The sequence below is a fragment of the Oryza glaberrima genome, chromosome 1 (assembly GCF_000147395.1).
Source record: "Oryza glaberrima chromosome 1, OglaRS2, whole genome shotgun sequence".
In the NCBI taxonomy this organism is placed as follows: domain Eukaryota; kingdom Viridiplantae; phylum Streptophyta; class Magnoliopsida; order Poales; family Poaceae; genus Oryza; species Oryza glaberrima.
The window spans coordinates 16,772,829-16,799,304 of record NC_068326.1 but is presented as its reverse complement, the minus strand read 5'-3'; the positions used below and the strand labels follow the sequence as shown (position 1 = coordinate 16,799,304).

At 42.8% G+C, this 26,476-nt stretch overlaps 2 protein-coding genes across 2 annotated transcripts; one reads left to right on the top strand and one right to left on the bottom strand.

Moving 5' to 3' along the window:
• Window positions 1-259: 259 nt before the first annotated feature.
• Window positions 260-4,109, bottom strand: LOC127780395 (uncharacterized). The gene is made up of 6 exons (XM_052307306.1): window positions 3,642-4,109; window positions 3,304-3,539; window positions 1,987-2,188; window positions 1,804-1,889; window positions 1,619-1,713; window positions 260-974 (listed from the first exon to the last, which is right to left on the bottom strand). The coding sequence occupies exons 1-6, from the start codon at window positions 3,900-3,902 to the stop codon at window positions 745-747; spliced, it is 1,110 nt and encodes a 369-aa protein (XP_052163266.1). The 5' UTR covers window positions 3,903-4,109; the 3' UTR covers window positions 260-744.
• Window positions 4,110-14,831: 10,722 nt separating this feature from the next.
• Window positions 14,832-24,690, top strand: LOC127782849 (nicotinamide adenine dinucleotide transporter 2, mitochondrial-like). The gene is made up of 9 exons (XM_052310127.1): window positions 14,832-15,331; window positions 15,464-15,562; window positions 16,898-17,004; window positions 18,265-18,313; window positions 20,926-21,038; window positions 23,096-23,190; window positions 23,298-23,386; window positions 23,477-23,571; window positions 24,059-24,690. Exons 1-9 carry the CDS (start codon window positions 15,250-15,252, stop codon window positions 24,278-24,280), a joined length of 951 nt encoding a protein of 316 aa, XP_052166087.1. The 5' UTR covers window positions 14,832-15,249; the 3' UTR covers window positions 24,281-24,690.
• The last annotated feature ends 1,786 nt before the right edge of the window (window positions 24,691-26,476 follow it).

Sequence of the window (26,476 nt, the reverse complement as noted above, 5' to 3'; positions counted from 1 at the left end):
CGAACAAACAAAGTATCGAAATCCTTATATTCAAGAACATAATATTAAAATCCTCACACTAAAGAACGGGAGTGTTTACTAACAGAGCTGATGCACTCGTAAGACTAGAAGTTTGGACACCGGCATTTTTAAGGCAATTTGACTAATGAACATCGGACTGTTTACACGCATCAGCAGCTCTTAATTTGTGCATTGCAAGTCTAGACATGATTAGTATCAACATTATATTCTACAGAACAAACGATGCGGATGACTCTAATTTGCTAACTACAAGTTCCCTTCAAACACAACAGTCTGTAGTGTCAGACAGGCTCCTCACAAGTGTTTACAGACATTAAGGGGAATATCATCAAAACTCATCCCCCGTATTCGTAGGATTACATAAGTAGCCTCAACAAGTCCAACAACCCGACATGCATGCATAGCTCAACAAACAAGCACAGCTAATCTTTTTACTGCCTTTTTCTTCAGTCCTTTTTTGCTTTTTTTTTTCACTTTTCATCTCAACTTCCCTCAGGAGGATCACCGACTATTAAGCATAAAAACACAGCCGATCAAACCCTCCCCTATTACCGCCATTTACAAAGCAGAACACTGCTTGCATCCTACTATGGGAGCTCACACCGTCTCTCCGCATGCATGTGTGAAAGCTATCAGCCATTCACCTCCCCCTTGGGTGTATTTACAGCTGGAACCTTCCAGACATTCTGCTGCAAATTCTGCCAAGGCGTAGACTCCGTGCCACTACCTGTGGTATGCACCACGGGAAGCAAAAAACTGGTAGTCTGGATGGCTGGTACGACTATCCCGCAGCCAGTCAGAAGCAGCTTGCTGCAAGAAGCTTGCCAGCTGCCGATCTCCATCAGTTGAAGACCATATTGAATTGCTGAACTTGTAAGAAGCCATACCAAAAACAGATAGTGGTATAGTCGGTTTGCTACCAGGACCCCAGTATTTTACAGCACCACCGTTATCTGGTCAAGAGAGCATAAAAACTTAAGATCACAACACAAGCAAGCAATAAGTGAGTCCATAGTGTTTAAACAAGCAGTGTGCAGCCACAGAATTGAGATAAAAAAGAATCAAACTAACAAAATAAAATAAGTGCCAACGACCTACTGTCATTCATTAATTTCTTCAGTTTTATGAAAGTATTTTTTATCTTTAAATGTGGCAGAATCCGCATGCAGGAGTAATGCGCCAAGCAGTAAAAACAGAACTATCACTGAAATGATATCTCAGAATTATAGAACATGTGCTCCCTAACTATGCCAATCTTTTCTAAATAGATTTTGGATGCAACTGGCAGTTGTTAAATCCTTCTAAACATCAGCACCAGGAAAAAGAGATTGTCAATTGCATGCATTTGATCATTTCAAACTAAACAAATAAAAAATACTATCCGAAAGGCCTTTTGAGCTCATATTCTCGAGCCAACACAGAGTAGGTACACAGAAGACATAACACATACTTAAGTTGTTGTACAACTTTATTGTATTTCAAAAACATTTGTGCCCCCTAGACGTGTGCTAAATCAGACTACAGAAGATAACCGAATGAAAGAACAGCAGACAGGTGGAAGCATATCTGTTTGTTTTGGAAATCAGAACGATCATACCTTCTTCTGGCCCAGTTGATAGCCGATGGAAGGTGAGAAAGCATGCATCCAAATCTTTTAATGTTGGGCCAGTAGGGATACGGTAAATTGGATACCTGCATGATGTTGTAGGCAACTCAGTAACTAGTTACTACCATACTCTATAACTGCTAGTCTGCTACCATGCCAATGGAAAAAGAACTCACCAAGCAACAGATATCCAACTTCGCGGTGATAAATCACAGCTTCTAAGGGTCCTCAGTCCTGGAAATCTTGCTGAAAGACTGGAAATCTGAAAGAACAAATAAGGTCAGAATATTTATATGCAATAGAATATTATAGAACCGTCTTAGTTAACTCTTTATAGAACCGTCTTAGTTAACTCTTGCCTTATCAGTCAATGGTTCACGACAAAATGGAGAATCAAACTCAAGGTATTGAAAGAGCAAGCGGCCATGCAAATCTCCTGATTCACCATCATCACTTGAGAAGCCTTCCTGAGTTAGATGTTTTACTCTTCCAAGTTCATAATCACTACTTGCATCACTGCTGGAATCATGATACTCCCCATCACTGTCATCCATCATATGTCTGCTTCAAAATTTTCATCCAAACATAACCACAAAATTAGATATTGCACAAATCAAGTGGACCAAGTTATATCTTAAAGTTATATCTTACTGAACAGACTAAGTGGTTTCTATAACACCTCATACTAGAATTCGTTAGAAACATAATGATAGTTAATAAATTAGTAAAGGGAAGCAAAAGCTTGCCTGCATGATGCATGTGGGAATATGTAAAAAATCATGAGCAACTAGAGCTATAACGCACATTAAGAAGTAACCGAAGCTCATTATTTTTCATGGCATTATGGAATTCAAACACAATCATTTTAGTGAACTGCTAATCTAAATGAACATAACAAATACTGTTCAAAGACAAGATCAATGGAGAGGCTAAATTGTGTTTTGGGGAAATTTCTCTACAAACACAATATTAATGTCACGTTAAAGGTTTAATGAACAAAAGGAAACGAACATAAAAGGATGGAATGTATGGACGTATGAAACTTTAACGAAATGGTTAAGAAAGGTCGTTCCCATGCACAAGTTAAAGTTGCAAACATTGATCTGTCACAACATCACAAGCTAGTTTTGACAATGAGAAATAATATTATTATATATCATTCCAAATCCAGAATCATAACGACAACATCTCACGATTAAGTCACATCTGATGGAACTTCACTACCTTCGAGTCTATACAATCACTACAAATTGTAAAGTTGGAATGTCATAGAACACACTGCACCGGATTAAAACCTCCTGATTGTTTTGGTAAACACAAGACGCCAGAATAAAACAAGTGTGGAATTTCATGCTAAAATTCTCTGGGCCTTCCATTTTATGCAAATGGACAACTAATAGCTTCATGAGGTAAACATTCACTACCATGGGATCATTAACCCGATAAGTGCTTCCTAACGACATGTGTGACAGCAAACAGTCAGGTATTACTGGCAACTAGAAATGTATGAAACATTGTTCTACAAAAACACATATTAGAAATGATCGTTGCTCTTTTGTAAATGTAACAATGCACACCATATATTAATTATAATAAAAGTCAAGTGGGTTTCAGGATTATACTTCCAAATCAGGTCAATAGCGTGCCTGAGCATGATTAGAAGAAATCACAATTACCTAGGGCCAGAAGACAGTCGCAGGACTGCGGGGTCTCCATAGAGCTGGATGGCGGACAAGTACGGCACGTAATACTGCACGACCCCGTCGCAGCCATCGAGGACAAGCGGCACACCGGCACCGTACGCACTCCACTCCCTGTACGCCTCCCACACGTCTCTGAGGAAGAAGTGCGGGGCCTCCTCCCGCTCGGCATCCACGCCGCAGCCCCGCCACCCCCTCGCGGCTCTCTGCATCTGCATCCCAAATCCACCGCCGATTCAGAAATGGTCGCACTGCCGCAAGTAATTACTACGATCCAACCCTACCACGCGAGGAAGTCAAAGGGCAGGGCGAACCTTGGAGGGGAACTGAGCAGGCACGAACGGCGTCACGGCGGCCACGAACCGCTCGAGGTTGCCCGCGACGCCGGGGGGCGGGACCGGCGCCCTCGCCGGCGACGGGGACGGCTCCTCGGCCGCCTTCTCCTGGTGGACGGCGGGGGCCCACCTCGCCTTGGGGAGCCCGTGGTGGTGGTACCCTCGCCGGACCCTGGATGCGTCGTAGAAGCGGTGGTCGCCGCCGTGCCTCCGGCCGAGCTCCACGGCGGTGCCCATCATCCCACGCGCGGCACGGCACGGCACGACGCGACGCGACCAAGCACACCCCGCTCACCCTCCCTGGACGCGCTAATCCGGCGAGGAAGGCAACGAATAGACGAAACCCTAACCCTAAGATTTGGGGAAACCTGCTCGATTGGAGGAGGCGCCAAGCCAAGCCCCAAGCCAAAGGGGGGAAGAGGAGAGGAGGAAATGGAAAAGAAAGGGAGAGGAAGCAACCCAGCGCCGAGGGGTAGGTGCATTTATAGGAAGAGGAGAAGGAGGAAGACGGGAAGCGCGGGGGGCAGAAGCGGGATTTCGCCCGCGCGAGCCTGGGATGCCACGGCTCGACGCTGGCGGGTGGGCCCCGCCCTCCCCCCGCGGGCGTGGGGCCCACCTGTCAGCGCGTGAGGCGGGACGGGAGGGAGAAGGGGGAGGAGAGGAAGGTACACGGTTGCGGGATCCTCCGCTCGTGATTGGTCGGCGGCTCGCCTCTCCGGATCGAGCCCGGATTACGCACGCACCCAATCCGCACGCTGGACTGGGCTCTAGTGCTCTACACGCGCTCGCGCCGCATTACTGACATGTGGGACCAGGCGACCGCGGGGCCCACGTTACAGTGGGTGCGTATGTTCTGGGGGGGAGCGTGGCGGGCTGACCCCGATCGGGCGCACTGGACGGGACGCCGCGTGTGCGGGCGGCGGAACACGTGGACGGCGGGGGAAAGGGGGGAGCGTGTGGGCCCTGTCCTGTCGGGGTCGAGCTCGAGAGCCTCGGGATCGGGCAGGTGGATCGCGTCGTGGCGCGACGAGGGGAGATCGATCAATCGCGTCGGATGATGTTTTTTCCTGGCGCGCACGCTTCTCGGGACAAGTCGCTGACAGGTGGGACATATTGGACGTAGTAGGCTGGTCGGTACTATGTCAGTGGGAGGCGTGGTTTTGGAGTTTGGGCATGCTGTGTTGTCAAACAACGTGTCCGTGGACGGTTGGTATTTCTATTGCGGGAAGGTACGGCTAAAACGTTTAAACCACGTGATTTAGGTTGTGTTTGGTTGGAGAGGCTAAAGTGGAGCTAAACTTTAGTCCCTCTCACAAAAAAGTGACTAAATTTAGTCCCTAGTTCCCAAACACCCCCTTAACCACGAGGTTATGGTGCTAACAGAACCGTCCCCTTGTACACGCAGTCAAAAAGCATTTCCCCGTCGTGCCAATAGGCAAACGCTCCCCATCTTCGACCCAGTGGAGTAGAATTTACTAAGAGCAAGAATAATAGTAGAGCTCACTTCCTACTATTAGCACATCTTAAAGCCAACATATATAATGGATTAACTATAAGGTTGGCTACAACTTTCTTCTTCTCTCTATCTCTCACCTATATATTTAATGTATTTAACTAGGAGCTTGTGTTAAGCTAGCTCTTGCATGAGAGCCAACATCCTTGATTTTTTATTATGTCACCTCTACCTAAGCTTATAATAGATTTATAGCTCACTATTATACTTCCTCTAAGGGAATTGCAAAGACTGACACTAAAAAATTATAAAAATGCTACTATAACTGTCATTCAATTAACAACTTTACAAGATTAAAAAAACGGTGGCAAATTTATAAATGCCCCAATTTATAAACCATTGCCAAAATTTAAATTTTATAGCTTAATTTTATAGCAGCACACCAATAAAAATAATATTGTGAGATGGATATGATAACAGCATCTAAGATGTATGATCTTGGTGTTATTAATACAGTGTTGATCCTTAGTTGCAAACACGATGGCGGTAAAACTCTAACCATGCTAGCATTAAATTGGACTCATAGTCACAGGCACCACTAAAGGGTTATTTGGTTGTTTGAACCACTCTGGCACGCTATTAGGTATAAAGAGGGTAGTTTGGTTGCTACTTGGGCTACGTTCTTTGCAAACTTTTGGAGGAAAAATTTTAAAAACCGAAACGATAAAGCTCAGTAGCACATGATTAATTAAATGTTAACTATTATAACTGAAAGGACCTTGATGTCGCCTAGAGGGGGTGAATAGGCGATTTTTAAAATAAATGCGGAAGCTAAAACAAAACAGGGTCGGATTGTCTAATATCAGGTCGGATAGTCCTATGTGATCGGATAGTCTGAACTGAGACTATCTGACCTGCACAACAACAATACAAACAAGAGAACAACCTAAGAGATCTAGATTCAATCCACAAGCAAAGAGGTGAGCTCAACCAACAACAATATTAGCATGGCACAAAGCAATACAACAAGAAGGTAAAGAGAGTGAGGATATCACCGAGGTTTATGCGCCGATATATTTCCCGGAGTTCAAATCCTTGAGGGGATTCTAGTCTCCGTTGAGGGGCTCGCAAAGAGCCGGGTCTTTTTCAACCCTATCCTCGTGAGGTTGCACAAATGCACTCATCCTTCCACTAAGGGTATCTCTTTCCTTGCGGAGGCGAGATCCGGCCTTCACAAACTTCTCTTGGCCAACCACACATAGATCGGTGGCCCAAGAACGACACCTAGCCGTCTAGGAGTCCTCAACCTCCAAGAGTAATAAACACCGTTGGAAATATAGTCATGAATCGACATATTTTAATCCAAAATGTTAAAGCAATAATCATGGCATAAGCGGTGTAGGGTGATCTTAACATAACCAGTAGCATACCATGCGCATCATGAATGTCAGGAACAGGAACATTACAGTAACACAATAACATGCTAGAGGCATCATGAATATCAGGAACAGGAACATAGCACACAGAACAGTAAAGCGATAGCGCTAACAAAGGGAACAGGAGAAGGATATACCCCGAGAATGGCCCTCCGCTGGATTGTGAGGCAGAATTGCCTCCGTTGATGTTGTCGTTCGCGGCACCGGCTCCAGCTCCTGGCGCACCACCTCCGGCTCCAGCTCCTGGCGGCGCACCACCTCTGCCATCTCCTCCAGCAGCGGCGGCGGCAACTCCAGACATGGCGAGCAGTCGTGCGGGAGGCACTCCCCAAAAATTTGATCACCCGCCTACCCGGTGCAGATCTCAGGCGAAGATGTGGTTTCGGAGGCACTGCTCCTTCCAATCTCTCGTGCGCGCAAGAGATCAGAAGCGAGGAAGCGATAACAGCACTGGCGCGGAGGAGGAGGAACTAACACCGGGAAAGAAGCAAGCGTCCGGAACAGATCGGACTCGCGGCCTCCTTATCTATCAGGAGAGAGAGGCAGTCGTGGGAACGTGGACGCGCTGTTGCGGAGAGAGTCGTGGGAACGTGGTTAGTGGCTGCAAAAGAATAGCGACGTGATGCACGCACGCCGCCGCCAGCCAGCCACGCCTCGCCCTCGGCCCGGCCCGGCGCGCGCGCGCGCGCGTGTGGCATTCCGACCCCCACCTCAACCAGTCAACAGGGGGCCTCCAATAACTCCCTATTTAGGTTGAGATATTCCTCGCTTAAATCCTGAGGTGGTATTATTATCCTTAACACTTATTATGGGCCTTTGAGATTTAATAGGATAAGTTGGGCCTAGCCCAATTATTCTAACAATCCCCACCAAGTTTCAAGGCTCATAAGAAATGTTCTCAATGTTGTGCCTGTTTGATATACCAGGGTTTCGGTGGAGACTGTTAAGTTGAACTTCCACCTAGGAAATGAGCTACATCAGACCACAACTGAACAATGGACTATGCCTTGAATTGTCAGTTTTGTGTGATCAGGTTTCACTCAGAACCTTGACTGGTACTGGGCTGCCGTTCGCATCCCCTTTGTTTGGAGCATATAAGTCAAACTCCAGGGCTTTCATGAGTATCTAGAGATCGCCCAAACCTCATAGACTGTGACTAGCAGTCGAACTCATATAGGTGTGTTCCTTCTGAGATGTTCTGCAGGTCAACATCTCTGCTTGGAGAAGCCACTCGGATCACATTAAGGCATGAGCCATCCTACCATGCAGGAAAGAAGAGAAGCACATCATGGAAATGAGCCCTTTTCAAGGGTCTCTTCTCTCAGTCACACAATAGTTTGTTTCGCCATCCAAATTCACAGGATCTCCGATCACAATGGATAGGTTTCCACTATTGTGCAACCTTAGGTGGGTATCAAGCCCATTTCCCTCGATGCACTGTCTATCACATTACGTGGTAGCCCCTTGGTAAACTGATCTGCCAGATTTCTAGCCGTTTGGACATAGTCCAATGCTATCACTCCAGAGTTTTTCTGCTTTCTGACAGATTTCATTCTCTTGATGTGCCTAGATGACTTCGTGTTGTCCTTTGAACTGTTCACTTTAATAATCACTGTTTGATTATCACAGTTCATTAGGATAGCTGACACTGGTTTTTCAACCACTGGCAAATCCATCAGGAGTTCACGAAGCCACTCGGCCTCAACTGTCGCAGTATCTAGTGCTGTAAGTTCTGCTTCCATTGTTGACCTCGTTAAGCTGGTCTGCTTGAAAGACTTCCAGGAAACAGCGCCACCTCCAAGTGTGAACACATATCCACTTCTGGCTTTTATCTCATCAGCATCAGATATCCAGTTTGAGTCACTATACCCTTCTAGTACTTTTGGATACCCGGTATAGTGAATTCCATAGCTCATAGTGCCCTTTAGATAGTGCATTACTCTTTCCAGAGCCTGCCAATGATCATCTCCCGGATTTGAGACAAACCGGCTCAGCTTGCTTACAGCAAATGAGATGTCAGGCCTCGTTGCACTAGCCAAGTACATCAATGAACCAATGATTTGAGAGTATCTTAGTTGATCCCTTGCTATTCTTCGGTTTTTCCTTAATAGCACGCTGGGATCATAAGGAGTAGGAGCTGGCTTGCAGTCACTATATCCAAAGCGACTCAAAACCTTGTCCACATAGTGGGATTGCACAAGTGTAATCCCACCCTCATCTCCTCTTTGTAGTTTGATGTTAAGAATAACATCAGCCTCTCCCAAATCCTTCATTTCAAAACTCTTGGACAGATAGTCCTTGACCTCCTCAATCACATTAAGGCTGGTCCTAAAGATCAATATGTCATCGACATATAGGCACAAGATCACTCCTTCTCCCCCACCATAGCGATAGTACACACATTTGTCAGCTTCGTTCACAACAAAGCCTGCAGATGTAAGCGTGGTGTCAAACTTCTCATGCCATTGCTTAGGTGCTTGCTTGAGGCCATACAAGGATTTCAACAATTTACACACCATTCCCTCCTGACCTTCTAGCACATACCCGTCTGGTTGATCCATATAGATCTCCTCCTCCAGCTCTCCGTTTAGGAAAGTTGTCTTAACGTCCATCTGATGGACGAGAAGACCATGAGAGGCTGCCAGAGCGAGTAGTACTCGAATCGTGGTCAAGCGAGCAACTGGTGAGTATGTGTCGAAGAAGTCCTCGCCTTCCTTTTGGGTATAACCCTTGGCCACAAGCCTTGCCTTGTACTTTTCAATTGTACCATCAGGTCTAAGCTTTTTCTTGAAAACCCATTTGCATCCTACGGGCTTGCACCCATATGGATACTCAACGACTTCCCAAGTACCATTGGACATAATCGAGTCCATTTCACTGTGTACTGCTTCCTTCTAGTAGTCAGCGTCAGGAGATGAATATGCCTCTTCTATGGTTCTTGGGGTGTCATCCACGAGGTATACAATGTAGTCATCTCCAAAGGATTTTGCAACCCTTTGTCTCTTACTCTTGCGAGTATCTACAATGTTGTCATCCTCAGGATTTTCCTCAGGCGTTTGATCATTGTGTTCTATCGATACAAAGTGCTCATGGGGCATGACAGTTTCTTTACTAGAAGTGCTAGGTATATGTTTCATGGGAAATTCATTCTCAAAGAATGTAGCATCTCTGGACTCAAGAATTGTACCAACATGCATGTCGGGTACACCAGAGTTTACTATTAAGAATCTATAACCCACACTGTGAATAGCATAACCAAGGAACACACAATCAACAGTATTTGGTCCAAGTTTCTGCTTTTTAGCTATAGGTACATTTACCTTGGCCAAACAGCCCCATGTTCGTAGGTATGAGAGATTTAATTTCTTCCTTTCCCATTCCTCGAATGGTGTTACTTCCTTATGCTTCATTGGAATTTTATTCAGGACATGACAGGCGGTCAAAACTGCCTCACCCCACCATTCCTTGGAAAGCCCCGCAGTGTCTAACATGGCATTCACCATCTCAGTTAGAGTACGGTTCTTTCTTTCGGCCACCCCATTTGATTGGGGTGAATAGGGAGGCGTCCTCTCATGAATAATTCCAAACTCTTCGCAAAAGGATGCAAACTCATTGGAAAAATACTCCCCACCTCTATCAGACCTCAACCGTTTGATTTTCCTTTCAAGTTGGTTTTCTACCTCAACTTTATAGATTTTAAAGTAATGCAATGCCTCATCCTTTGTTTTCAATAGATACATATAGCAAAATCTAGTGCAATCATCTATCAGTGTCATGAAATATTTCTTTCCCCCTTTAGTCAACACGCCGTTCATTTCGCACAAATTGGAATGAACAAGTTCTAGAGGTGCCAAATTCCTCGCCTCAGATGCCTTGTGAGGCTTGCGAGGTTGTTTCGATTGAACGCAAGTATGGCACTTGGAACCTTTGACCAAAGTGAATTTTGGAATTAAATTCATGTTAGCTAAGCGAGTCATACAACCGAAATTCACATGACAGAGTCGCGAATGCCACACATTAGACTCATCATTCTCACTAATATGGTTCACATCATTATGATTATTACACATGTCATTCAAAGAAAAGCGGAACAAGCCTCCGCTGTCATAACCTTTTCCAAGAAAAGTCCCATATTTAGATACGGCACATTTATTGGACTCAAACACAAGTCTAAAATCTTCTCTACACAATAGAGAGCCGCTAACAAGATTCTTCTTTATTGAAGGGACATGCTGCACGTTCTTCAGCTGCACGGTCTTTCCCGAAGTAAACTTCAGATCGACCGTACGAACACCATGAACAGCCGCAAGCGACCCGTTTCCCATCAACAAGGAGGAACTTCTCCCGACGTGATAAGAAGAAAACAGAGAAATGTCAGCACATACATGAATATTAGCACCAGTATCCACCCACCAATCAGGTGAGGGAAGAACAGAGAGAACTGTAGGTAATATTTTACCCTACCCCGATGTTCCTCCGCCCTCGCTAATGACCATGTTGGCAGACTTCCTGTCTTTGCGCTCAGGACAGTCCTTGGCCCAATGCCCAGACTTGCCACACACAAAGCAGTCTCCCTTTGACTTTCCCTTGCCTTTTTTCTTAAAGTTGGTTGCAGCCTTGGGTTTGACATCAGGCTTGACTTTCTTGTTGTTGTGGGATGCATGAGGGTTCTTCTTCTGTACCATATTGGCACTAGAACCTCCCTCAACCTTTTTGCCCCGGACGTCCTTTGCCCTCGCCTTCTCCTCAACACCCAAAGAGCCAATGAGATCAGAAACACTGAACTCTTGTCTCTTGTGCTTTAGAGAAGTGGCAAAGTCCGACCAAGAAGGTGGCAGTTTGGCAATAATGCCACCCGCCACAAACTTGTCCGGCAACTCACAGTCTCAAGTTCCTTAGCCAGCATCTGAATCTCATGAGCTTGTTCTACTACAGAACGGTCATCGACCATCTTGTAGTCATAGAACTGCTCCATGACATACAGCTCACTGCCGGCGTCAGAAACTCTGAACTTGGCCTCAAGTGCATCCCACATGTCCTTCCCGGAAGGCATGTGCATGTACACGTCCACTATGTTGTCAGCGAGTACACTGATCAATGCTCCACGGAACAGGCAATCCGAAGCGAGTACACTGAGGAAAAAATAGACTTGTCAGGGTTATGGATACCACATACCTAATAGTAGTTGACTAAATCTCGGCAGGACCCGCCACATACCATGTCTTATACGGAAACAACCTTTGAATATAGAAGGAGTTCCGCATAAGGAATGATGCATAGAGTTCTATATGGAAACGACAAGGACTACTTGAATTGTATCCATATTGGTTTCCCTAGTTCTACTTGGACAAGTGGACACCTATGGGTATAAATACAAGGCCCCCTAGGAGGAGAGGGGACACGAAACAATAGATCAAGACACAAGATCAACATACAAGCAAATATTCGTCAAGACAAGACGCCGAATATCGACTTCAGAGATAAGCATGGCTAATCCCCTACGATGCCTACGGATACCGTCAGGAGAGACATAACGCTGTCTTTGATCTCGCCGAGTGCAGATTCGAGAAGGAAGGCTACCCTGTTGTCGACTACGAATCAGCACTTCAGACCGTCAAGTCGACAACAGTTAGATAGCCTACCCCAAATATTGTACTGGTGTGATTATGGTGAATAAGAGCAATGACCAGCTTCGGCCAATAGGAGTAAGGTTATTACCTGACAATTCAGGGGCCTGAACATGTATAAAAATCCTCGTCCCCATCTTTTTTACTACAATCTCGCATATATCATAGTACCAACGATCCCCATACTATGCAAATACCGGAATCGCGACATCAAACGTTGACAAGACTCTTGGTTGTATCTTTTAGATCACAATGGTATGAGATGTTGTTTGATTTATGCTGTGAGGAAAAACATGTAAACACAATGTTTTTTTTAATAAATGGATTTAGTTAATTTACCTCATGTTTTATAAGGTCTCCCTCCGCCTCTTTTCTACGTTTCCACTTGCCATCATCGCTAGTTCATGGTTAAAATTAGCAGCCGTGAGCTCATGGCCATCGGATCCGACGGTCTAGTGGTCGGGAAAGAAGAAGGGCAGCAAGGAAGAGGAGATAAATGACAGTGGCGACATCGATGGCAAGAAGAGGAGGACAGACGATGGCGTCTAGATTTGACATCCTCCTCGAGTTTTTCCTCCCAGTTAGTAAGACCTTGCGACTTGCAAAATCTAGTGGCCCTGAGCTCACTAGACGCTAGTGCCATACTCCCTCTCTCCATAAATATAAGGGATTTTGTTCCCTGGGTGTGTCCATAAATATAGTGGATTTGTCTCCTCCCAAAGCAAGCAGGCACTGCCTATCAGCCATCCACCATCCATGAATCGTTTTCAAAAAAAACATACCAAGATGATGTACATAGAACTAAAGAAATACAAAGAACATCTAGTACTCATACTACTTCGCCCCGTCTATGGCTTTGTTTAGATTCATGGTGTAAAATTTTGACGTGTCACATCGGATATATGGACACACATTCGAAGTATTAAATGTAGTCTAATAATAAAACAAATTACAGAATCCTCCTGTAAACCGCGAGACGAATTTATTAAGCCTAATTAATCCGTCGTTAGCAAATGTTTAATGTAATACCACATTGTCAAATCATGGCGCAATTAGGCTTAAAAGATTTGTGTCGCAATTTACACACAATCCGTGTAATTAGTTATTTTTTCGTTTATATTTAATACTCCATGCATGTTTCCAAATATTCGATGTGATAGGGTGTAAAATTTTGACAGGATCTAAACATGCCCTATGTCAAAAAGGAAAAAAGTTACAGAAAACATACTAATACTAGTGTACTACAAATTTGTTTATTGTGTCAATGATGTACACAGATGTACTACTTACTCTTTCTTAATTTGTGCTCTTTTAGGCATAATACCTTATATTCATGGACAAAGGGAATATTTGGCTGTCATAGGATTATGGCTGCTCGCTGCAGCTACTCAAAGTGAGGGCGAGAGGCTTTACAGGTGCAGTGATGGAGACAACAACGGATTGGGTCGATGGAAATGAGCAAATGAAGCGGAGGCACAAACCCCTCCTAGCCTTTTGTATCCACGCGCCCCTGCGTAACCCCACACCTACATGGGCTCATGCGGGATGAGTTGAGCTCGATTCAAGCTTTTCTGCTCAACCTAGCTACGAAGGCAGTTTTGTAACTGCTCATTCTGGCTCAGGTCAATGTTCAAGCAACTAAATATACGACACGCTGTATCTGATATACGAGCAAGTGCGAGCTAGATAACTAGCAACACCTTAAGATGTTTACAACAGACAGTTACCTTTTGCATGATTGAATATGGCAACCAATGAACGTCTCAAGGGCTATATGCTCAAACTAAGATTCTCATCGGATAGCTATTTCAGGCCTCATCGGATGGCATGAAGCTTTGGCTGATCAGCCAAATCTACCAAGTTCAATTTAGCCAAAGAAAAACCATTGTTTGGGTTATTTTGCTTCTATGGCTGGTGAAGGATTTTCTGTGGCCGGTGGTTTTGGGATTTTTATTTTTTGTGTATGGTCACTAGAGAGTTCACATAATTAGCCACCGCTGATGATCCAACTCCCTTGCGGGTCCCACTTGTTTGGCTGAAAAGTCTTAGCCTAAGCCTCAACCAAACAAGCCATCCGGTGAGACCCTTGGGCTGAAGATTTTCAGCCAAACTGCCAAAGCCCATCTGAGTATTTTCAACCAAGTATAAGCAGGGGATCCTTCGTCAAATCCATCCAAACAAAATAAGCCAACCAATGAAATTGCTTTGGCTGATTTGGAAAAGGTCTGTCCGAGCATGTTGATTACCAACGAGGCCCTAAAATTGTAGCTCTGCTTTTTTCTAATGAGCCGAGCTATATTTCTATACGAAAGTTGCATAAAAAATAATATTAATTTATTTTTTTAAAAAAATTAACAAATACCTAATTAATCATATAATAATTGGTGCTTTGTTTTGCATGCCGGGCCGAACACAGCCTTTAGTCACGATGGACCGGGGCAGTTCGCACACCGAGCCCTGTGCGCGAGACGGCGTGGTAGCTCAGGGCTAAGCGAGCGCTCTAGGGGACGGACGCGTGTAGCTCCGCCGCTCAGCCCCCCGCTGGCTGAGACAGCAGCAGCAGATCGAGACTCCAAGAGAGCAGCAACATCGACGGACGCACCCGTCACGTCTCCCCCTCCCCCCCACCACCCGATCAATCATCACGCCTTCCCCCTCTTCCCAAGTTCCAACTCCCCCCGCCGCCGACGCCTCCCTGCCCCGTCCCCCCCTCGACCGATCCCCTCCCACACCGCCGGCCGCGTCGCCCCTCCCCTCCGCCTCCGCCGCCGCCGCCGCCTCCCCGCGGCCCCAGTTTCCGTTTCCCAAGCGAGTGTCCCAAGCCGCGTTGAGGGAGCGGGCGGCGCTCCCCCCGTCGCCCGGCGCGTGGCATCCCGCCCGCCCGCCCGCCCGGATCCGGCCGGGGCCTCCCACCGCGGGGGACGGAGCGCGTCCTCCGCCGCCGCCGCCGCCGCCGCCATTTCCGGTGGTCGACTTCGCCCTGACCGAGGGAGACGGTCTCGTCCCTCTCTTGTCTGCTGCAGCTTCCTAGCTCCTGGGCTGCCTCCCCCCGCGGCTTCTCGGGCGCCGCGATGTCGGAGGGCAGGGGAGGTAACGGCGCGCGAGTGATGGTCCGGGAGGCGGCCTGCAACGCCATCGCGGGCGGTTCGGCTGGTAATTCTGCTCTCCCCTGCGTATGGTTCTAGCCAGGGTTGGTGGGTTTTTTTTTGGCTTCGGTCTCGGGATGGTGGCGTGGGGTTTTGATCCTTCTGATTGCTCTTCGTTTGGTGGCTGTGTTGGGCGCAGGTGTGATCTCCGCAACGGTGCTGTGCCCGCTGGACGTGATCAAGACGCGGCTGCAGGTGTACGGCCTCCCTTCCAACCTCTCTAGCACGGCGCCACCTGGTAACTAGTTCTCTTCTCTTCTGATGCATGGTTTATACGTACCGTTTGCCTACTTTGCACTCTGTCCATACGCTTTCTCTGGGCTTGTTGCCCCATGAAATTTGTGAGTTAGCCTGTTTTGGTCTCGCTGTAAGATCAATTTGTCGCGTTGCGATACTAAAGAACATGATGAAAGCCTATATGTTTGCATTATACCAGTTATGCTGGACAATGGTTTGATTGCAAAAGTTGGCGCTTAATGGGGTGGGGGGCTGGTCTGACGTGTTGGGGTTGATAAAGGGGATTAGGAGCTCAATGCATGCTTGTAACTGAAGTACTACTGTCAAAATTGAGGAATGGAAGGGTAGGAGTGCCAAAATAGATAATCTAATAATCCATGCTTTTGTATGCTTGAATAGTTATAAATTAGGCACATGAAATTGTGAGCTAAGTCTTTTTCCCTGCAATGCTGCACATGCAGTGCGTAATGTAGCTGCTGCTGCAGAATCTCTTATAGTCAACCAATGCAACATTTCATATAAGATTGTTTTGACATTGCACTATTTCCTCCATTTCACAGTATCGGTCCCATTATCTCTGGAGTATCTGTTTCAAAATACTTGTCCATTGCAGAGATCAAGATGTACTTGCAAATTTTGCCCCTACTTAAATGCATTTCCCACCTACTTAAATATTTTTGAAAAGATAAATTGTCTGTATTATGAGTTTATTAGGGATATCCACAGTCATTTTCATTATGTTTTCTTAGACTCTGCTTTCTTGGTCTGTGTAAAGTGGGCTGTGGACAAATATTGCAAATGGAAGGATGTCTTGAGTAAAATATTATAAAATATTTCCATATATTGAATATTTTGACAAAGGCATTTTAGCATTCATATAAATCATATGATTCGCTAAGTTTGAAAAGACTTGCATGTTCATTTGTATATTCTAATGTTTTTATCTGAATCTGAAATGAAAAAAAAAACCTGTTATCCTCATCAAGTTTGCATTACAAACATGCACATTTCTCTGTTTGAAGGGGAACTATATGTCCTGTGCATATGTGTCACTCCAATGGCACAACTATTAATACCATAAAACCTTTCACACTTCTATAGACATCTTAGTTTAACATGCTGAACAATATAGTGCTTATCTCTGTATGTTGATGATCAATTTAGTACAATTATAAATTAATTTTGGATACTCAGAAAGTATTGTTCTCTTGAGCATGTATTACTAATTTTTAATCCTTCTCAAACAGTCTTATTTTATCTCTTGATAATTCATCTATTCATCATATATCTGCTCCATTTATCTTTTTTTCTGACTTCTGTTTCTCTTCCGTATTAGGTAGGGTAATAATTTCAGGTTTTCAGCACATATTAAAAAATGAAGGCCTGCCTGGGTTGTATCGTGGCCTTTCACCAACAATAGTAGCATTGTTTCCAACATGGGCTGTAAGTAATCATTAACATTATACAGTCAGTCAGTAAACAGTAGCATTATTTCCAACTTAGGATGTGAGTAATCATTAATGTACAAATACAGTTAGTAACATTACAGGATTGTTTTAATTTCTTTAATCCACTTTTAGATGATAGCTTGCTACATGTCTATAAACAATGAGTTTTGAAAACGCCTAATGCTGATGTTTTATGTGATTTCACTAAATTGAATATATGTTCCGTGCAATGCCTAATAACAGATGTACATCTCCACGAAGCGTGTTTGTTGTTTGAACACTTTAATGCATTTCGCTTACTATCTAGATCCACTTGTGATTGCGATTCAATAAAAACCAATTTCAATATTACAGATCTAGCTATATGTATGGACATTTATATTGATTTTGAGGAGTTTGTTGAGATTTTGGCTGCAGAAGCGAATTTGTTTTAGTAGGTTGTGTGGGAGATACTGTCAGGGTTGAACTGTTGGCACTCAATTGTTTAAGGGGAAACATGAGTCGGTTGTTTTCTCTTGGCGCTTAATAGTAATATACTCCCTCCGTCCCAAAATATAAGGTATTTTGGAGGGATGTGACACATCCTAGTAATATGAATCCGGGCAGTGTCACATCCCTCTAAAATCCCTTATATTATACGACGGAGGGAGTAGTATCATGTGACTTGTGGAGGAAGATCTGGCAAATTAGATGCTCTCCTTTTTATGATAAAAATCAGTGATTCCCATCCTCTTCAATAAGTATGTCATCAAATAGAATTTAATATATGCCACGTTCAGAATGTGATACAGGAGGTTTTCAATATATATGTGGTCTAGTCCATAGTCCATACTCCCTATGAACATCTAATTGTGCTTCAAAACTGCAGGCTAAATATTGCTTTATGATTGATGCTTGTTTGGTGTGTTTGATTTTGTTGACTCATAATCTCATAAATATGCATGCTCAGCTATTCCGACTGCGTACACTGTAGTGAAAGAAACAATTCTGTGCACTGAAGCCATGGCTCGTGGGCTGTGTGCTGTTGGCGTTTTTGTTTCTATTAGTGGTGGCTGATCTTTTGTTTAGATGCTAGTTAATTGATTGTTTTTGCTGATTCCGTGATTTATGTTTGAAACATGTAACACGTGAAATGTATTAACAGAGAAAACACACAAAATATCTGTCTGATTCTCTTCATTTTTGTTATCTCTGCCTTTGATATATATTTTTTGAATCACACCTTATATAATGTTTTGTCTGTTGCACTCTGCAGGTTACGTTTTCAGTTTATAATCACTTGAAGGGTCTTCTTCATTCTCAAGGTTAAACACAACTGTGCTTTACCAATGTTGGTCTAGATTTGTCAGTTTTTGTGCTTATGTGTAAAATATTGAAGAAAGGTGGGCAGAAGCATCAAATCCTTATTTAAGGGAATCATGTGTTGGATTAGATTCTATTGTGTTTCCATCTTTGTTTTTGTTTTCAGTTAACTCAAGCATCTCAAGGTCTTGAGCATTTCAGGGAATGCTATGGACAATTCTGACATGCCACTATATTAGATATTTGTATTCCTTGAAATGCTCACAAAAGAATTAGCATTAAATCATGTTTAACACAACAGCTTAGTGAACTATAAGGAATTTTCCCGAGGATCTACTGTTTGCATAATGTGTCCAACTTTCCCTGTATCAGGAAATCATTTAAAGCGCTTCAGCTAAAGACTTGTTATGTTCTTTAAAAGTACAAAAGCTTATCTATATGTGATGATACTATAACTGATATTTCATACTTGACTAACTGTATATTTGACTGGAGAGGCTTATGCACTCACCGTAGAGTCCAGCATTTTGATACCTATTTTATCACTATATGTTGATAGGTGCCCCTTTTGGAGTTATGTTGATCACATGTTAAAACAGTGTTTTTGTCTCCGGAATGCTGGCGCTAAGACTTGCTTCTCCACTGGATTTGCTTTCGATAACCTCCTCCTTTTGGGATATCGATAAAATGACAACCTTCCTTTTAGAATCACATAATAGCAACATTTGACCATACATGGTAAATATTCTTGGTAGAATATGTTCCACAGCTCAGAACTGCAGATATATCACAGCACTCTTACATGGGAGCGTATCCTATGCACACAGGCCCTTGCGTGTACACACCGTGTACACCAACTAAAAATTATCACAAAAAATTCTAGGAAAATTCATACATGTACTTTCAATAGTATTACATCTATGTGCAAAGTCGCATCTTCAAATTCATTCTACATAGAGAATAACAAAAAAGATAAAATTCTGACAAAATTGCAACCTTAAAACTGTCAGATTTTTTGTTTTTTTTGTTACGGCTAAAATATAATGAATTTGATGTTAAGATTTTAACCCTAGGTGTAATACAATTGAAAGTATGTGTATGATTTTTTCTAGATTTTTTGGTGACATTTTTTAGTTGGTGTGCACGTGTGTACACGTGAGGGCCTGTGTGCATAGGATATGTTGCCCTCTTACATATACCTAACTACCTAAAGTGTCTGGTGATCCTGACCAGATATGGATCATTTTCTCTCAAATGTGGTTGCCTTCTATCTGTAGATTTCACAATTCACATCCCCAAACAAATCAAGGAAAGTACTAAGTGCAGATGTCCATGCAATTACACTAAAGAAACCAAGAGAATTAAGTTGAATCAAACTAGGAAAGACTAATTGAGTCATGTGGAACTGTGGATTCTATTAGATCTATCAGGTGTATATTTTGGTGCATTAATATGATCCGATAACTCATATATGCTCTCCATCCCGTATTATAAGTTCATTTTTATGAAAAATGCATGCTTTCACAACTCAAGCCATTGTGGAAGTCAAGTACTCTGTAGTTATTGCAGCATTTGCGGTCTATATCTCTGCTTTATTTGTAGTTATTGCATTATTTCAGTCTACTCTTTATTTCCTTTTTCGAAGATGTAGTACAAACTGAGGTTAAATTGTTATTTAGACATGTATATAAGGTGTAAAATGGGTTTTTCTAGTTTGTTACTTCATGAAGAGCATATATGTAACAGTTAATATATTTACAACTAAGGACTGTTATAGGATAGGAGACAAAACTATGGGCAAACTAGATCATGATCCTATATTTTATAATTTTGCTGGAAACTTAACAGGGTGCAGAGTGTGCTTGGGGGTCATTTATTGTTTCGTGCAATTATAGTTGTAAAATCATGGAAATGAGAAACTTCGATTGAGAGTCCGATGACTTTATGCACATAAGCAAATGAGGAGTTAAGCCTCATCTCTATACCTGTCTTGTGCGCACATGCGTGCACACATAATCCTAAATTCTACTCAATACCATAGGCTCATTAATAACTAAGGCTCTACCCTACAGAGGTGGGAACATAATTTTTTCATGGACAAAGATAACAATGCTATATCTACCAGTACGTGCTTGTTATGGTAATTTATTGGTTTAATTGCACTGACTGCTTTTGCTAGTGGTTGCTGACAATTACAAAACTCAATTACTTCGTCTTTTTTTGTCCTATTACATACTCCGTATTTTGCACTGTCTTTCTGCGCCTGTGGTTCTTAGGTGTTAACATTATTGTCCTTTAGTTGGCACTAGTATATATACATATGTACAAATAAAACTGCCTCTTTCTGTCAGTTGTTAAATAAAGTTACTTCTTTCTGTCAGTAGCCACCTCCCGTTTCTCTTAACTAGTCCTTATAGTCCTACAGCTGCAGATGTCTTCTAGTTTTGATTTATGGTCATAGTTATGCTTTTAATTCAGGGATGATTACTTATATTAATAACATATATTTGATGCATCAACTGTTGTCTGCATGCCTTGTCATAATTTTGTTAATGTAGAGAATCATAGTACAAACTCCGGTACCAATTCCTAATCATTCATGTTCATTATGCAGGTGATAACACTGGCGAATTGTCTGTCCAAGCAAATATTCTAGCTGCTTCATGTGCCGGGATTGCAACAGCTGTTGCAACTAATCCATTGTGGGTTGTGAAGACTAGGCTACAAGTAAGCTATATCGTAGTAACTTATATCTGTTTATTTTTCCCTATATGGTATTTATTTTCAAAACAGCTTTCTATAGATTTGTGACTTTGCAATTTTATTACCTTACTTTTGGGGGTGGGGGTGCGGCTATGGTTCTTCTTGAGATGAGAGACTAATAAATATCCGGCAAGTTTGTAGAAGATGGTGATACAACTTGGCTCACAGTAGTATATACTGCTTATACGTTGTATTTGCTACTTGCTTGGTACATGATGGATATATGTATTAGGCCTTACTTGTGAATCCTAGGGGCAGATATGAGGATGCTTGATGTTGCTAGTTAGAACTTAAGATTTTTATGAGAACAGAACTTAGGTGTTCCACGGGGTGTCAACAACATTGTGAAGGTGGCTGCGCCAATCATCAGAGAAATGCTTACAAATTTACAATGTTCCAGGGTTTTGATCATGTGCCAGAATCTGTATTTCTTACCATCCTAGAGACCTGAAATGCGTGAAATGCCATACATTTGTTTGGGTTAATATGATATGACTATATATGAGCTGTTGAGCTGCAGCATTTCCTGTGTAAGACATTTATTAACTAATTCTTCCATGCATGGAGAACTTCAAAATGATGATGTTCCCGATGGAATTTGAGAACGACTGTATTCAACACATTTTGTTAACATTTTTCTTGGGCCACATATTGGGCATGCAATTCTATCTTGGGTAGTTCTCGATTCTGAGACTTCAATGCATCAACACTAGTGCAGTAGATGTAACCATGGTTCCAGAAATCAGCGCTAGTCAGTCAGTCAGTCAGTCAGTAACTAACAACTTGGCTAGAGAGGGAGAAACTGGGATTAACTAACATCATGAAGGGATTTGGTTTTCCTTCCCCCATCCCCTCCTTAATTTTCAAGTGTGAGGATTTGGAACATATGTTATTAGTAACTAATAGGTGCACATTTTAATAGCAAAGAGATTGCATTTGTGTGGTATCACAAGCAATATGGTTCTAAGAAACAAGGAGGTTACAGGCCAGCCTGGCAGCTACGCCAAGCCATCGTAGGAGATGTTTTGCTGTGTTTGCACCATTCAATAAACTAGACTAGAACTTTTTTTAGACAAGCATGCATAAAAGCCTTCTTGGGGTATTCAATTATACCCCTTAGTTCTCATGAACAAGCTGCCAGTCTTCTCTTGCTTTGTTATAGAAGATGTCATGCTTGGTTAGTAGGTACACCAACTGCACTTTTCTTGTCAAATTGTGGCACGCAGTCTCTAGCGAACAAATTGATCCCTTGCAACTGTCCCATCGTTATGGATATGACTTGTTGGACATGTGAAGGATGTTTAGTATATGACAACTGTGACAACAAAACCTAATAATAGCCATTGAAACTCATATTTCATGTGATTGTGGAAGTGTGGCAATGGGCCATATAATTCCCTTTTTTTGGGAAAATTGTAACCGTGCCATTATAATTTTACAAAATTTGAGATATGCCATCCTGACCCACATGTCATTGACTCACGTGGGTCCTACATGTCATTGAGCTTTTTATTTTTGATGTTGTCTTGATCAGAAACTTCCCTTAGATTGAAGAGTCAAACCTCATTCCTAGACAACTAACTCACAAGTGAGAGACAGGGTTGGCTAATCATTTAGTTAATATGAGTCCATTCAAAATTAGTAAAAATAACCACCTGTTTGAAGCATGTTTTCTGTCTAGAAATCATAACTCTGAGAATAGGGTGAATTCTAGTTACTTTGTCATTACATGAACGCTGTTATCAATGATTCAACATAATTAAAATAAATCTGAGAATGCTGCCCACTAAACTATTGAAATCTTTGTGAATTGCATGAATGTTTATAACCAATGATTGAAAAACTATTTGGCATAGTATATTTTGACCTGATAATTACAGCCTGACGTGACCCTGCTTGTTTCTTTAATCATTTTTGCATAATTTTGGGCATAGGATCTTATTTATAGCAATTGTTACATGTATATGTGTCACGTTGGATGATGTTTAAAATTATTTCTGTACTCTATTTACATCTTGTAGACACAAGGGATGAGGACAGGTGTGGTACCTTACACAAGCATTTGGTCTGCTTTACGGCGGATTGCAGAAGAAGAAGGTATCCGTGGATTGTATAGGTAGGTTTCACCTTAATCATATTGCATACTGTTTTGGTCAGTTCGTTTCTCGTTCTTTTCATTAAAATATATGTTGTCTATTTGATCTCTGTTTTATATGATGATAGTGGTCTTCTTCCTTCTCTAGCTGGGGTTACTCATGTGGCCATCCAGCTCCCAGTCTACGAGAATGTGAAGCTTTACTTTGCTAAAAGAGGTAAAAAATCTTTTTTACTATACGAAGTTTGAGTAAAAGACTGAGTCTTCATGGCTTGAAGATTTACAAAGATGTGCACATGCTTTTCAGACAACACTACAGTCGATAAGCTCAGCCCAGGAAAATTAGCTATTTGTTCATCAGGATCTAAAGTAGCGGCCTCAATAATAACATACCCCCATGAGGTATTTTTGTTGGTCCTATGTTTTTCGTAATATCTTTTCTTTTGAGTACTAAATGGTTTTCTGTTGAATACATGTGTCTCCTGCTACAGATACCTGAATAGACACATTGATCTCTTCTGAAGTTGACACTTCATTTCTTTCAATTTGGTCACATGTTTTGGTATCTATATTTTGGATTGGTGAAATGTTTGTTAAAATGGGAAAGTGAGTTGGGTTGTTGCTAAAATAGGAAAGCAAGGAATGTTGTTGCTTAAAATGTCAAATCTATTCTAAAGTGAATAAATAAGCAGAGAGGCAGAGAGGCGTAGATGAATAAATAACCTCCTTCAGACACTATTTAGTGAAAGAGAAGATGAACTAACCTAATGAAGAAAAGATCACTTTCTAGTGGAATTTACTTGACTTCTTTTTGGAGCACCAGTAGCTAGGAACTTGAAAAACCCCTTACGTTTTATTTTCAGTTATAGTAATTGGCTTATATTGGCAGGTTGTACGATCTAAATTGCAAGAACAAGGTCGTGCTCGCCATGGTGCTGTGCACTACACCGGTGTAATCGACTGTATCAAGCAAGTGTATCAGAAGGAGGGAATTCCTGGCTTCTACAGAGGTTGTGCTACGAATTTGCTAAGGACAACCCCGAATGCTGTCATTACGTTCACCAGTTATGAGATGATTAATCGACTCATGCACCAGTTGCTGCCTCACTAAGCAAAAGCTTAAAAACCAGCATATCTCCACTGAGCTTGTAATGCTGGCTGAGACTATCTTCGACATAGCTTGGGTGTAATGGTTGGTGATCATGGTTGCATTGCCATTTGCCCATTATTGAAGAGAAGGCGGCTGTTAAGCACAGATTTTGGTGAAAGAGATCAGCATACGCAGAAATTTATGTTTTGGTGCGAGGTTAAAATATTTCCCTTGTTTCATGTGTTCTAAATTGTTGATAGGAGCCAATTGTTGCCTCCTTATATGCTGACCTGCTAATTGTCTCATTTGTTTCGATTTAAACCTTTCTGAAGAATACTGACCGGCTGTTATAGCTGACCAATGACCATATATTGTCAGATGCGCCTAGAGTCTTACAAGAAACAAGGCCTAGCCATCGGGATCGGATACAATGTTTTGTATATCCTTTTGTTATGTATTCCCAGTGTTACCGTTGACTATATTATTCAACCAGCTAATTGCTCGTTTGTTGCTGTGGTCTTCTGAAAAAACGATTGTTTGCTTCTATGGATACCGGTACAGCAAAAATAAGTGTTTTTACGTAGATGCACCTTTTGCCCTAGCAGCAAGCATGGTTTGGAGTTGATGTGATCTTACATAGTTGGGGAAACATACTAGGAATCGAAGATTAAGATGGCCATATGGCCATACAAACCAAATACGGTGTATAGCTATGTGATCAATAGAATTGTAGGTACTGTTTTTTTTTTTCTTGCGCCGATCACATTGGTTGGGAGGAAAAGATAAGTTGGGGCTGACCGCCAGCATCTGTCAGTTTCACTTCTCTTGAGGAAAAGATTGTTAGGTTAGATAGCCATAATACAAATTTTTTTATAAGCTAAGCAAAATCTGAGAGATGTAAGACAATCACTCATGAGGGACCTCTAAAAGCAAGTGAAAGGGGTGGCGCCCCTGGCCGGCCTGCCAACTGGGAGGCAGCGGTGGGCGCCCAACTGCCACCGGCGATGACCAAAGGTGCGGCGGCGGGCACGGGAGACGGTGGAAAGGAAGGGGAAAAAAGGGAGGGGATCTCACTGAGCGTGGGCGGGCAAAGTGACGAAGGGAGCATGTCGGCGGAGAGGATTGGCAGCGACGCTTCGAGACACCGATGAAGACGGCGCTCCCGCGGAGGTCAACAAGCGGGGAGCGGTGACCGGGGACGCACAAGACCTAGGAAAGGTTGGGAGGGGTTAGGGAGAAGGGGATGCCCGGTAACTACAATAAGTGATGGCTGGAGTCCGACGATGTTGGTATGTTGTTACGGTCATAGATAAATCCGCAACCACATGAATATCGCTGTAGCAATTCACATTGGAGTATTCTAAGGATATTGAATCACAAGGAACATGTGAGTACAATCTAAGAACATGATTCAACTAAGGAAAACAATTAAATGGTAGGCTTACGATAGAGATGATTCTTATGGATTAATTATCTTAATTAATTTAAGGTACAATTCTATCAGTTGCTTTGGGCACCGACTTTCCTTTGGTTTGTCAGGCTGAGTCCGACTTATAGCTCTATGATGTACCCAAACATGGAGTAACACGAAGGGTGGAAATGACTATCACCACTTGCCGCCTGTCTCACTTTCTGTGGAGCACACAATAAATGAAGGTAATGTCTAACCTAGACACCACATCTACGTTATCGATTACTACTCTAGCCTCGACCAAGAATTTCCTTTTTCATCCGGAGTCTTAGTACTAGAGTGCTCAGTATAAATACGAAGCGACGAGCCCACAATGATGAGAAGCTACCGTACTTAAATAACAAAAGTAAATACCATAAAGAAATCTCAAATACTTATTTTATTGAAGAAAACATCCATCGAGGTACAAGTCGAAGGAGAGAGTGCCGACAGCTCTAGCACTCCTCCGGGACTCCACTTGAGAGTTGAGAGAGTGTCGACATCTCTGGCACTCATCGGAACTCCCCCGAAGAGTACTGTGACAACCGGAGCACTCCTTTCAAAGCTTCCCCTCACTCTCCTCCTACATTCTAACTCTACAAGAAAGTAGCCTAAATATGAAAGTAAGTTGTACTCCACTCAAGTTGTGTAATTTGAGAGTGAGAGTTTCTCCTCCTTATATAGTGTCAAGTGGTTGTTACTATGGTGGTTGTGAGGTCGGTTCACCCACAACCGCTATAGGGAAACAATCACCATCCTCCAAGTGG

Bases quoted from the DNA above. Each gene is read 5' to 3' on its own strand.
- LOC127780395 (XM_052307306.1), bottom strand. From the start codon at position 3,902: ATGATGGGCACCGCCGTGGAGCTCGGCCGGAGGCACGGCGGCGACCAC. The intron at 3,540-3,641 runs GTTCGCCCTGCC...TTTGGGATGCAG, and splicing joins CTGCTCAGTTCCCCTCCAAG to ATGCAGAGAGCCGCGAGGGG. The intron at 1,890-1,986 runs GCAAGAGTTAAC...TTGTTCTTTCAG, and splicing joins GTGAACCATTGACTGATAAG to ATTTCCAGTCTTTCAGCAAG.
- LOC127782849 (XM_052310127.1), top strand. From the start codon at position 15,250: ATGTCGGAGGGCAGGGGAGGTAACGGCGCGCGAGTGATGGTCCGGGAG. The intron at 15,563-16,897 runs GTAACTAGTTCT...CTTCCGTATTAG, and splicing joins CTCTAGCACGGCGCCACCTG to GTAGGGTAATAATTTCAGGT. The intron at 23,191-23,297 runs GTAGGTTTCACC...ATATGATGATAG, and splicing joins GGTATCCGTGGATTGTATAG to TGGTCTTCTTCCTTCTCTAG.